The 14,322-nt window shown below is 38.4% G+C and overlaps 2 protein-coding genes across 2 annotated transcripts; both read left to right on the forward strand.

The window, feature by feature from the left end:
* Positions 1 to 2,513: 2,513 nt before the first annotated feature.
* On the forward strand, positions 2,514 to 10,475 carry LOC147132479 (sperm acrosome membrane-associated protein 4-like). The gene is made up of 3 exons (XM_086015263.1): positions 2,514 to 2,678; positions 8,842 to 8,952; positions 9,660 to 10,475. The coding sequence occupies exons 1-3, from the start codon at positions 2,627 to 2,629 to the stop codon at positions 9,875 to 9,877; spliced, it is 381 nt and encodes a 126-aa protein (XP_085871389.1). The 5' UTR covers positions 2,514 to 2,626; the 3' UTR covers positions 9,878 to 10,475.
* A 1,598-nt stretch (positions 10,476 to 12,073) lies between these two features.
* Positions 12,074 to 13,588, forward strand: LOC147132480 (uncharacterized). The gene is made up of 3 exons (XM_086015262.1): positions 12,074 to 12,293; positions 12,734 to 12,844; positions 12,931 to 13,588. Exons 1-3 carry the CDS (start codon positions 12,242 to 12,244, stop codon positions 13,167 to 13,169), a joined length of 402 nt encoding a protein of 133 aa, XP_085871388.1. The 5' UTR covers positions 12,074 to 12,241; the 3' UTR covers positions 13,170 to 13,588.
* The last annotated feature ends 734 nt before the right edge of the window (positions 13,589 to 14,322 follow it).

The raw sequence follows: 14,322 nt of genomic DNA on the forward strand, positions 1-14,322 counted from the left end.
GTAAAAGGGTGTGAGAATGTCATGTGGACGAACAAATTTGAAGGACCCCCATTACCATTGTTTCGGCCTAGACTCTGCTTGTCAGTCATTAACTACATTTTTTTGTGTTCTTTATAGGGTGTGACACACACTTGGAAGACAAACATAGTCAGGCAAGATGAGGCTTGCTCATGACTTATTACCCAAAGTCTCTTCTGCGGCTTGAGATTGAATCCTAACTTGTCTAGGCCCGAAACTGCTGAGCACAACAGATTCAGATTTATGATTCTGTTCAAATGTATTATACTTGATGAAAACACACACGCGGTGATGTCACAATTAAATATAACTAAAGAATTAAACCGTTTTTGTCACACTCGCGTTTGTTTCAATGCACATTCTGGTGTGCGTACCTTGGCCACCAGAGGGCAGTATAAAGGCCGCCTCCTACTTCACGCTTGCTTTCTTGCCTGGCTGCGTTCATGTTGTTCTTTGTAGAGGATAAAGAATACAATATATATAATTCTGGAAAAAAATTTGACAACTACTGTACAAAAGGGGCGTATTCAGTGAACTGGACACTATTTTCTGTCGTTAAATCGCGAATCGAAGTGCCACTGTAACTGCTCGTGTGTGGGAAGCAACAGGGTGGTTCAATCCCATTGCATCCATATTGTTGAACATAGAAGTTGTAAGATGGTTTTAGTTGGTATGACGTAAGATGGTGTTTTAGTTGCTATGACAACAGCTAGGATTTGTTTTCAAAGTACCACATTGCTTCTTCTCAGCAATGTGGTAACTAAAGCATGGAACACATGGCCATCAAGATGCATTGTACATCAAGGCATTTTTTTTTTACCTTCAGGGAGTAAACACATACTGTACCTGTTCATCAGGTGCTTATGTAACGATTATAGTTACTTCGGCCCTTCAGTTCAATCACATTAGTCAAATGATATTTGAGCTTCATCTTACGCACATGGGGATAGGTACGTTTCTTTACATCACCGATTATGTCATGTAACCCAGATGTTTATTTGTTTTTAATTTTTTTTGTAACAGTTGAACTCAAACATGCTAGCTTGGGCACAGTTGCCAAGTAGAACATTTTATGAAATAAAACTTTCCTGTGCCGCTTATGACAACTGGTCCATGTTCTAAATGTAGACAGAAGAACGTTTTGAAGTGTGTACATTAACTCACAAAAATATGACTCAACTGGCAACCTGTCATAGGTGTACCTTGCTGCTTTCGAAAAGTCACCTGGGATAGGCTCGAGCTTACATGTGACCCAACGGATGGATTTTTTTTTACATGGTTTATAATTTCATGATCTGCCCCACATTTTTGTCCGAAAGTCTTCTGTAGAGTGCGTTTGTTTAGGTGTTGACCGGTCTGTTAATTGAATCAGGCTGAGCAAGGGGTGCTGTTGTTGTGTTGGGATGTCATTGTACATAGCAGGATCTCGATAACGCTATTGTTTGGGCTAAAAACATCACTGACCCCGCCTGTGTTGATACGTGATACAAGCTGACTGCACCGACTGACTAAGCATGAAGCGTTGGGATTGTTGTCTGGTTTGTCACAAGTTCATCGCAAAGATTCAACTTAACTCGTATTTTTTTATTCACACTAGTAAAGCTTGAGTCCATTTTAGTAAACAGTTCAAATTTGACATGGAACAGCCTCAGTTTGTAGAAATTCTGAATCACCAAAAGGATTATTATTTAATTTTTATTTCTATATTTTGTGTTTTGCCCCAAATAAACAGTATGTCAGGTTTTAAAAAATATTAATTCATATCACAATGGCAACTAGCCACTTTGAAGTGAACCTCCTTGGTGATTCCCATGAACTTATTGACTCCTCTTTCTTTGTCTAGGCCAGAGAAGACAAACTTGCAGAGGTGGAAAGCAACAAATTACATTTACTCTGTTACTTGAAGTAATTTTTACATAAATTGTACTACATTCCACTGATTACTTGTATTTTGATGTACAAGTATACCTTGCGTGGTGCATTTTGGTTTGTCAGGGACTTGATTGTGTCGCATGATTGTCACCAATCCGATGTGTAATGGTTAGTTCCATTTCAACAATCAACCCGGCCAGGCAGTCACATTACCGCAGTCTACGCCCCACGCAGAAGTTTTCAAAGTGACTCGTTAACGATTAACATGACAGAAAATATATTTTTCTTGACAGACAGGCTCCAGTTAGCTCACTCCAGTGTTTTTGAGTAGTGGAAAAGATGGCGGTATATTGCTGATAAAGTTGGGTGAATAAGTTCAATACAGTGGACCCCCCCTCAGACTCGCGGATTTGTATATTCACGGATTAAAAAATAATAATAATAATATTTGGCCGTTTCCATCCATTTGTCGTGCAGTGTTTTTGACTAAACGTCTCCACGATCCCGTTTACCACTGTGACGTCACGCAATCGCAGGTGGATTGGAAGAGTTTGTTCTGGGAGGAGGAACAAACTGCTTTGCTTTGCACAGAAGACCTCCTCTCATTGGATAACGGTGACGCTCTGATGAGGGGGTGGAATATTATAAATGAGGCGATGGTGGAAAAAAAAAAAGTTTGATTCTAACGGTCTGTGTGCACGCAGGTTGACAGCTACTCGACGTCTTGTCAATCAACATGAACCGAATTGTTCTCCAGCTTTTCGCCGTGGGAGTATGCTTTGCCCTCGGTAAGAACTTCAAATTTGGTATTTTATTTTTAAAAAACCTTTGTTCACATGTGTACGCCTTCACAAAAAATGCTTCCTTTTTAAAGACTTTCTATGTGACATTTGGTTGTGTGTGCCTGACGTTCAGTTCACAGTACAACCTGCGACTATATTTCCCGCAGGCACGTTTCCTTTTTTCCCCCGATTATACTATGAAGCAATTGTGTAATTTCCATAAGCGCCTTTTTGGCAAAATAAATAAATAAATCGGAATTTAAAAACAAAAACGTGAAAATTTAGTACTCTAGGAGTAACTTTATTTAATCTTTTTGTAGTGCAGTGGGTGTGATCCGTGCTGGAAATTTGTGTGCGTGTGTTTCCCTGGGCGTGTGCACACTCATAGGGGAGGGTGGGGCCGGGGCCCCGAAAGAGGGACAAATTGGACATTCTGACCAGAGGCACACCTTAAAATAAAAGCTACACTTTGTTTACAAAGTGAAACATACAAACTGGCAAGTCTATGACAGGAAATTAAATGTCACTGTCATATTTTCCTCCCCCTGTATTATTATTTTTTTTCGGTTGAGTTTTGGCTTTTTCCAAATGCGATAAAAACCGCAACACATGCTAATTGGTCACACCATTGGACAATCACTTGAAGTGATTTTTTTTTTTTCTTTCGCAAAGCTGTTGCCATGAAATTTCGTACAGCATTCATAGGAATACTACAGGCCATTTTCTCTTCAAATGGCAACAATATCCTACTCTGACAATAGTCAGTGTAATTAATATTAATTAAATAAATTAAATAATTAGGGGGTACAAGCAAGTTAATTTAACATTAAGCGATGTTAAGCATTTAAGTGACCCTACATGTGCAAAATATGCACATTAACTGCTTTTATAGTGTGTGTAGTGTATTTGATGAATATCAAAGCATACCACTTGCATAACAACGTTTGGTCTAGTTTAAATTTAAAGTCACTTGTGATGGAAACATAGTGCCACAAGGCGTCCAATCTGCTGGGCTATTCAAAGTCTAGTGAAGAAGAAGACATGAGACTTGCTGAAACAGGGCATTCCAATAAATATTGCGTTTGTGGAATAGGTGTTAATCCACTCGTTTTTAGCCATCTCTGGGGCGGCCATTTTGTCTTCTGTCGACTGAAAATGACATCACAACTGCTCACAACGACCGATCACGGCTCAGATTCAGAAAACAGGTCAGCCGTGATTGGTCCTTGTGTTGTCATTTTCAGTCGACAGAAGACAAAATGGCCGCACCCAGAGATGGCTAAAAGAGTGCATTTTGCTGCTTTACCTATATTCCACAAACGCAAAATTAATCAGAATGCCGTGTTATAATTAGTGGGCCTGCTGGGAACATATTCTTTTAAAAAATGTGTTTGGGTTGACTTCCGCTTTTAAACTTTACCAAAAGCAAAAAAAGCACCCTTGGTTCTGCCGTTAGCCAGTGTACGATAAGTAATACTGGAGGTTTAAGTAAGTTATTTTAAACTAAAAAGGAAAACATTTCTGTATGTTAACACTCCGATATTGTTTTCAAAAAGTAAATTTGAGGATTGTTGAAGCGCTCTTCACAACATATGGTGTAGATAGATCCCTATAAGTGTACTCCATTTACCATTATTATCAAATTGGATGTCTTTCGGCAAAAGTACTATTAGTAGTTACCCATTTGAAGTGGTTCATGATTCGCTGTTTAAACGGTAAACGGTAAACGGATAGTGGATGCGGATTTTGGGTGCGAGTCCGAGTTCTACAGTTAGCTTAGTTGGTAACTACATTACAGTAGTAAACTCTTTTTTTTTATTGATTCGAATGACTTGGGCCAAGTGTTACACAAACACTCAACGGGCTAGACGATATACAAACGCTCAACACAATCAGTTGTTTGTGTCCGGTAACTGTCAACTTTAGGGCACTTCCTAATTTGCTATACAAAAGCTAAAATCATATCGACGCCCCTCCGAAACGGTTTCTGATTGACTGTTTGTGTAGTATTTTATTGTAATCTATTTTTATTTTGCTAGCCTATAATTGCCGCTCCAAACAAGCCAACAACAGCGCAAGGACGAGTTAGCAGGTGTTCACAGTAGAACAAGTAGCGGCACTTCTGTGTGCGCATGGCAGGCTTTGCCTTAAGGCCATTTATCACACATTAGGGTGAGGCAACATGGAGCTTTTCCGAGGCAATTTTGAAAGACTGGATCACGTCCCAACTTGTCAGACCATCTCATGAGAAATTCCTCACCTCATAACAGTTGAGGCCCATGTCTCAAATTCCATTTCCACAGAGGATTTGCAGCACAACACAAGTAACATTTGTTCTTTGCCTATTGTGTTTTTGGTGACATTGTTCTCCCCCCCCCCCCCCCCCCCCCCAGCTTTATTTGTATCCTGTTTCAGGCCACACCCTAACCCAAAGCGATCCTACCCCCCCACCCCCCATTCCCATCCTGGACGCCTTTTGTGCTTTCAGGTTCTTTGTTTAACCTTTAGCTCCAATAACACGCCACTTAAATAGCCGTTTGCGACTGAAAATGATTCACCAATGTAGATAATTGCTCGCGAAGGCTGTTGCCCTACCACCGTGGTCACTGCCGTGGGCACACACACGGGGAATGTAGTAGTTTTCCAGTAGATGGCCGGTTGATTTAGTTTCCTGTCAACATGTCACAAGCCACTGAAATGTTTCCTGCTGCATCAGATTCTAGATAAAAACAGAACTACATCTGGCCCTCTAGTTACATTTTCAAACTGGGTTTCTTGAGACCCCATCTCAGGTATTGACTGCATAGTTAGAGCTGCTTCCACAGATCAGGAGTCAAAGGCCATTTTAGAGTTCAGTATTCCAATTTGTTCTTGGGTGTCTTTTGGGACATTTTCCTGTTGGAGCACCCAAGACCCGTGGCTGAGAACAGGTTTCGTGACACTGATAATCACAGCAGCCTTCATGTTTCACTGTGTTTAGGTATAGTGTTATTTTACTTGTAGAGAACCAAAATTGCTACAATTGATACAATGTTGAACCTTTAGGCAGATGAGACAAAACTTGATTTTCGCCAATGACAAAGAACAACATATTGTTCTTCCGACTATCCTGTTCTTTAACACACTGACATTTTTCCTCCATGTGTGTATGATAGAGGAACTATTATGGTCTGAAAGTGTCACCAAAAAGACACAAATCGCCCAAAGGAAAAAGCAAAGCATGACTAATGCTCACTAAACTGAGGTCTTGCAAGGTACACTGACGTCTTGCGTGGCAGCAAGTCAAATGTCTTGACACCATCTTGCCACAAGATGGCACCAATGTAATCATTTTATTGCCATTTAATTTAAAACCAAATGGAGAATAAGTCCCCCCTAAAAATGTGGTGGCCAAAAAATTCTATATTTCATAACGATTTCACTGGATAGACAATCACATTTAGAAGAAAACCTCTGTTCCAAAAACAATATGTGACTAGCAAAACTGAACAGTAGTTAGCTGTAATGCTAGTTAAAACACATGGTGTTCAGGCAGGCTCACTAAATTAAAATGGTTGTCATGGTAACGATCGTTTATTTTTTATTTTTTAAATTTATTTATTTATTTATTTTTTCCCCCTTATCTACAAGGTAGTGCGCTAACAAAAGGTTAAAGCTGTTATTTCAAACAATTACTGTACATATTGTTGCTTTAATCACGTTAACACATTGACACAAATTGGATCTATGATGTTAGCTTGCGTTACCTATGGTAGTAGGTTTAACATCCAAATGTTTTTTTAAGTGTTTTCCACCACACCCCTCACAATTAAGTGTCATGTACGGCACGCCAAATCCGAATGCAAACTACTTCTATTTACATTACACACCTGACTTGTCTGTGCATACTTATCTTGGAACTTTTCAGAAATGCTAACGCCGATTGATCGTTATCAGCGTGACTTCATTACTTCATTGTTTTATTTGAACTTGGCCTCACAAGATTTTTTTTATTTTTTATTTTAGTAGCAGCAGCTCATTGTGCGTTTACTTTACGGTCACCTATGGTAATTGTTTGCCTTCGCTTCCCGTTTCCCACAGTTGACTAGAAAAATACACAGAGCTTTTTAACAAAGCAAAACTCACTTGGAGAGAATTTGGCCCATTTTTTTTTTTGTTGTCTTTTTGCTGCTGGGAATGTTCATACATGCATACAATGAACTATTCCAAGAGAATAATGAAATATGGACACGGTGACAGTACCTGAAACTATGAGTTTTCAGGTACCTGATGCTTTTTGCAAAATGATCGTCCTCTAGTGGGCAATATTTTAGAGGTCTGACAGTTCACTAGTCCAACAGTAGGTAGCAGTGTAAGCCTGGTGTGCATTTTAAGGAACCGCCCCTGTAAGGTTTGCTCTGAAAGCCATTTTTTCCTAATGAATACCAGTTTAAAGCAAGTCTCTCATGCTAATAATGCTAATACGTGATTAAAAAAAAGTTTTATTGTCATAATGTGCTATAGAGGCTTTTTTGCACTGAGATGGTCCTCCTGCAGAGGCATACTTCAGAATTAGTCAGCAAATCCCAAAGTATATTTATAGTATTATTTTATTGGTATTATAAAAATGTTTATGGTCCCAAATTTCCATTTGTTACACCCCTTCACTTGTAGCATATTACATGAGTTATTTTTGGGCAATTTGTTCATTTCATTGCTATTGGTGCACAGTGTATTACGTTGTCATTTTTCCACTGAATCAGTTTTTTGACGGGACAATAAAAGCATATCAACACGCCCCAAAAAATAGGAACTTTTTTTTATTAGAGCTTTTGTTGGATAACAAGTGCCTGGAAAAAAAAAAAAAGACTTCATGTCGAGTAACATGACTCAGATCACAATGTTTTGTCGTGTTGACATAACTCATATGCCATGATGTCCTTGCAGCTTTTTTAAATTTTTTTTTTATTTGTCACATGTATCCTTTTTTCAAACAAGGGATCTAAAGGGAACAATGTTCTCCCGATGACTAATTTTCCAGGGCAAATTTACATTCAAAATTTAAATCAGAAGTCACTGAAAATAGTCACAGCCAAATACTACTGTTCAGTTTATATTCTGAAGATTGGTGTGGAAATAAGGTACGGGCTGTATAAAGTGAGAACATTATAATTAAAGAAACTTAATTTGGCAAAAAACACAAGTTAGACACTTGATTTGCTTTACTGGACCAAAAATGACATAGCGGACCCAAAATGGCCTCCCGGGGGCAGTGAGTTTGGCACAAACGCATCTGGTTTAGCAAGAAGTCAGAGGTGATAGAAGGATGACGTAAACTCGTTAGTCAGCATTTTAAAGATTCTAAACTGAGGCGGGTCACCTGATTTTTTTTTTTTTTAACGTAAACCTGCATGAAGTCATCACTACTGAAAGCCACTGAGTCAGATATTTAATCTAGTTTGCTGTTTTTATTCACATTTTTGATGGTGGAAAACTTTTTTTTATTTATTTTTTTTGCCACAACTGAGAATGTTGATACGGATAGTAGTAGTTAAAAACTTTTTCTTTTTTTTTTTTTTTTTGCCACAACTGAGAATGTTGATACGGATAGTAGTAGTTAAGTCAACTGTACACTTCAATACAGTTGTGTACAGGAACTTCAGTGAGCGCGCTTCAAAGGCATTTATTACTGTGAACGTAATGTACACTGAACGTGTGTTCACGTGTCAAGCGTAACGATGCTTAAGGCTTCATAATGCACGCATGACGTGTCGTTCCAACGCCGCACAATGATCACGTGCAGTATGTGCGATTATCTCAACAGGCAGTTTGTGTCTGTTGCCTTGTTAATGAATCCACTTTTTGACTGTCGACATGGCACTGACGCCATATTGCCTCCACTAAGAATGATGAATTAATTGGTGTTAATTCATTGTATGGCTATTGGTGTGAGCCTAGGCCACCAGGGGGCAGTATAATATATGGATGTTAACGAAGACTGATCTGTAAACTGCTGTAATAGTTTTTTTTGCAGAGGATAAAGAATATATGCCTGTGAATATTTTTAGTCTGTCTACATGTATTGCTGCACTGTTTGTGTTCAAATACAAGCATGCATGTTTTTTCTTTTTAGGTTTACGCTGAAATTTGAATGAGCTCCTTTTACATACGCCTCATTTGTCATTCTCAGGCCATGCTCTGCAGTGCTACGAGTGTAAAATTGGCTTCTGGAACCTGTGCATCACCAAGAAGGTGACGTGTGCAAATGGGGAGCATTGCTACAAAGGCAATGGCATTGCAGGTAAGCCGTTTCGACGCACTGTAACTAGCAGGCGACATTCTTTTCAACAATTTGCATTCGTTGTCGAGGACGCAATTGCAGTCACTCACTCGTTTCTGGAATGTGACAGGGAGGGATGCCGACAGATGTCCCAACTTAATTGAACAAGGCGAGCTGTCATAAAAGTCGCGGAGATAAGCAGCACTTGTTATGGTATGCGTTACGATCAGCAAGGATTACAAGTCAATGATTGTTTGTGTTATCAGTCCAACGTATCAGTAATTGTAGAACTAAATAAACACTTGAGTGTAATGCTTATCTATAGAAATATTGACATTGTAGTTGAAAGCAGATAAGAGAGATGTTCGTCTACTTGGTACATCTGGTTTTGTTTTTTTAGGCATTCAGCTAAACTAGTTATTAGTCTTATCGCCTTCATTTATTTCTAAGCAAATTATTTTTCAAATCTGCCATTTTTCAAGATTTAGTGTTCTGAATCCAGTTTTGATCCAGATTCTGCAATTTAGATTTAAGATTGGAGTAGTCCATATTTTTTTTTTGTGTGCCTTTTTTGGGACCTGAAGTTCAGTTGAGAGCTCGAATATTTAAATTGGAGTTTCTGGTGCATTTCTGAAGTACCCCAAGGCTCTATAGGAAGCATACTTTCCATTCCTCAAATTGCTCCTGCCATGTTGACGCTAACGGAGTCAAATGTCGGCCCCTCTCAGCTGGCTTCGTGGACGTCTCCATGAAGGGCTGCCTCGCGAAGGACCAGTGCAACGCCACCCACGATGTGAATTTCCCCTCCGGCAGCAACGCGACCATCTACAAGATGACCAAGACGTGCTGCAACAGCGACCTGTGCAACGGGGCGCCGAGAATCTCGGGCGGGCCGCTGGTCCTCGCCACCATCACCGCTCTGCTTATGGCCAACTTGCTGGTGTAACGCCGTCACGTTCTCCTCCTTAAACCGAAGACGACTCTGTTTGTTTTTGTTTTATATTGACCGTTTGCAAACCGATTTCTATGGCTCCAGCTGATTTCATGTAGTTGAAGTCTGTATTGCCTCAGTCCTCATTTCATCTATATTTTGTCAAAGTGTCTGCATTTATAACACTGATTTAAAAAAAAAAAAAAAAAAAAAAAAATCTCCAACTTGATTGACTCATTTCAACATTTCTATAAAACTTGTTTGCTAGCATCTTATGTTATCTTCCATTTTCTATTTTTTGTATTGGTAAAATTGCTCTGCGTGTACCTATTACGTGTCGGATGCAAGGCTTTTTGTTTGGAATATGTAACTAAGGTGTGAAAGTTGGACAGTTGTCAGAATTTAATAATGAGACAATATCAAACTGAACCGTCTATGCCAGACCAGGGATGTTGACTTAGTCCAAATCGTAAATCCAATCAAACATGGACAAAAAAAACTATGGGTGCACGCTTGATTCTATTTCTCCCAAGTGTGTGTTTGGTCAGTATCTGTGAAATGTAAGATTGTATCATTAAGAAGATGCAATAAAGTCTTTAAATTGGGAAGAAAACTGTTTTTTTTTTTTTTTTTTTTTTTTTGCATGTGCTGCTCGGGTTACAGATGTGATGCAGTTTCGTTGTTGGGCCACTCATTTCCATCCGACAAGAAGAACTCGTCTTGCTTGTTTGGCGTCCCGTGTAGAATAGCGGGCCTACTTCATTCCAAATGAATGGCAAATCATTTTTTTGAATGAACTCGGAGGCCTTCAGGGTCTAATGTTATTTTCCCTTTAAAAAAAATAAAAATAAAATAAATAAAATTTGTCACAACCAACCACCAAATAACATATCACGTTAAATTAGCATGAGGTCATACTGTTTTCTATTTACTCTCCTATGGCCACTAATGCTGCTGAAATCATGTACGTTTTCCCATTGTGCCACTAATAAATTGTTTAACATCATTTGGAACTTGTTGACAATAACACTTTTTATCTAGTATATAATTATTTTTTTAATTCATAGAATACGCTGCACATTTTTAGATTGGGGGAAAAAAATAGATTTTTCTGCGCTCATTTGTTTTTGTTTGCTGATCTTTGTGCTTACACGCACTGGAAGTGAAGTCCGTCTCTTATTTTACAGTTAGAACTGCTTCTAACTCAGTAGTATGCAAGATGTTTGTGTGCGGTTGTGCTGGGTGGAACTTTTGGGTGTTCTATGAGGTTGATGACGGGGTTCTGTTCAAGTCATTTCGCACCGAACTAAGCAAGCCTTCATGGAATGTTCCTTTGTGTACTGGGCACAGTCGTGATGGAGCAGGAAAGGCTGATGCCCCAGCTGATGCTATAAAATTGCAAGTATGGGATTCTATGTCCTAAATGCTTAAAGAAAATTCATCGGTAATTGATTATTTATCGTGTTAATGTTCTCTCTCTCTCTCGTGTGTATACAATGTATATATATATATATATATATATATATATATATATATATATAGGTATATGTATACTTATATGTATATGTATACAGTATATCGTCACTGTCCTATGAAAAACACTTATGTCCAATTTTTTTAATTTTTTTTTATTTTCACGTTAATGTGATGTCTGTAACGTGGAAACACCATTCACTTGAAAATGAGAAAATTGAAAAAAATGGAGATGTGTTTTTTACATGACAGCGATGATATATATATGTATACATATATTGATTATTTATATATTCGTATATAAATTCACATTAATATATATTCTATATATTCACATATATATATATATATATATATATATATATATATATATATATATATATATATATATATATATATATAAAATGTTGGATGACTTCAAGAAGACAAATTTGTTATTGTGAAATGTGGCTTTCTGAGTTTACGCAACAGCTGTCCCTTTTATGGAACCCCGACTTATAAAACAACTTGCTTGCTTTGTTACCCTAAAATTGTTGCCATAAAATCACTAATCTACATTTGAAAGTTTCTCCATCTTAAGGCCAAAAAGGGTTGTGTCTTTTGCAGTCCAAAGTGCATCTACACGTTATTACGTACTATATATGCTTTAAGCTATGCATGTGATGTAATTAATTGTCGGTGACCGAGAATCAACACACCCCTGGCATTCCTTTTTTCTCAGCAACGCAAAGAAAGGCGAAGACAAAAGCCGATGAAACCGCACCCTGCGTTACCCACTCCCCTTTTCCTGACCCACCTGTTTCTAGGGGGGATAAAACCCTTCCCTCAAACAAGTTCATCAGTTTTTCCACTTGACGTCTGAGAGGTGACGGATTCTGTGAGGCATTTACCAAGACCACGACAAAGATGGGCAGGATCCTTATCGGAGTTATCTCAGCACTTGCGTGCTTCATGCTTGGTAAGAACTGATAAGAATGTTGCCTGAGGTTGGAGAAATATATTAGAGAGACAAAAAAGGGAAGCATTTAATAATGATTTGAAAGACTGCTTAATGATCTTGATAACATTCCATTAATCTGAAAAAAAAAAAAAAGCATGTTAAGATATTTTGATTTGAAGTTTATTTCATTGATAAGTCAACATATTTGTCTTAAATAATAATTTTAGATTTTATATAAGTGGGTTAGAAGAAAGTAGAAAATTGTGTGAAAGCAAAAAAAAAAAAAAAAAAAAAAAGGGCAAATCATGACAAAAGAATGTTTGTGGAAAAATTGCAAACATTGAGAATCTATCAAGAGTGACTTAAGTGCGCATCCTGGAGTCCTATGACAACATCCTATTTGCTTAAATAAAACATAGCAAATATTTGTTTGACGTTTGACGGTATGTCTGTTTCAGTGGAGTCTCTCACATGCAACCAATGCTCCTTTGGTTTGCTCGGTTTCTGTGTGTCCCCTTCCACTGTGGATTGCTCCACCAACGCCTCCCAGTGCTTCACAGGGAAAGCAAGTAAGTCCACGTCTGTTTACTTCTTGGGCTATTTTGCCATCTGTCCACGTCGAGTTACTCGAGCGTAACCTTTTTCTCCCCGACAGCTTTTACATCCATCTCGTCCTCGGTGGGCTTCAACACGCAAGGTTGCATTGAGGAGGCCAGCTGCAACGTAACCACCAATTCCACCCTGCTGGGCGCCACCTACGAGGCCCAAGTGGAATGCTGCTCAACGGACAGATGCAACCCGGTCCAGACCAGCGGAGCCCCGTCCGCCAGGATGACGCTCGCCGCCGCCGTCGGGGCCGCCGTCTTGGCTTCGGCATGGGGAAGCCTGCTGTGAAGCGACCGGTGATGGCCTGCCTCGGGCAGCGTCTTAACAGTGTCTTATGATTAACTCATTCACTGCCAGACATTTTCAGACCCTCTTTTACCCTAACGTTTGAAAAAAAAAAAAAAAAAACAGGAAAAAAAATAGAAATAAATACCTGGGATTGAATGGCTGGACTGTGAAAAGACGTGTAAATTCGTCAATGGCGGTGAATGAGATAATAGTCTAGCACTAGCTGTAGAAAAATCCTTGGACATTGTATGCTTACAAATGTACACTCTGTGCTGACATCATAGAAGTCGATCAATGGAATGTTTCAGGGAAAACATTGAGCTCGTAAAGCTTCCACTGTGTTTTTATTTTTATTTTTTTGTATTTATCCTTGTCAGTACTGAAACTGAAAATGTGAAAATAAAGTAAATCTGACGTCATTTTTTTTTTTTTTTACACCATCATGTGTTCTATTGATGCTAAATGAGATGTCACTGCATCCAAATCATTCAATGGATGTTGTGCTTGGAATAAAAAACGAAAGTACGTTTTACATTAGTAAACACACAAGACATTATTACATTCTGTGCATAATTGTCGAATAAAAAAAGTATAATAATAATAATAAAAGTCGAGCTTCTTCTTAAGACAGCTGGCTAAGGTAAAGCCCTTCCTTTTCCCATCGGCACGAAACAGTCATCCATGCCTTTGTTACATCTCGGCTAGATTACTGCAATGCACTTTATCGGCGTCAGCCAACATCCCATTGGTTGTTAGGCAAGCCCCCTCTTTGTCCATTTTTAAAACTCGGTTGAAGACACATTTCTTTTCTTTGGCTTCTGATCAGACCTGAAATTTTCGACTCTTTTCCGGTGTCAATTATATAGTGTTATATAGTGTTATATCGTGTTTTATGTTTTCTTTATTGGCTTTCTTTATTTATATTTTTATTTATATTTCATATTATTTATAGCTATTTTTATTAATACGTGTGTCACAGCCTTTTATTGTGTTTTTTAATTTTTTAAAGTTTATTTTATTGTTTGTAAAGTGCTTTGTTACAGCTCTAGCTGTTATGAAATGCGCTATATAAATAAAATTGTATTGTATTGTATTGTAATAATGATCAAAGTCAACCAGTGGAAATCAGATGTCTAAAAACAGAGATCCCTAT

This window comes from Filicampus tigris, chromosome 18 (assembly GCF_054856515.1).
Source record: "Filicampus tigris isolate MCC_2025a chromosome 18, RoL_Ftig_1.0, whole genome shotgun sequence".
Classification (NCBI taxonomy): domain Eukaryota; kingdom Metazoa; phylum Chordata; class Actinopteri; order Syngnathiformes; family Syngnathidae; genus Filicampus; species Filicampus tigris.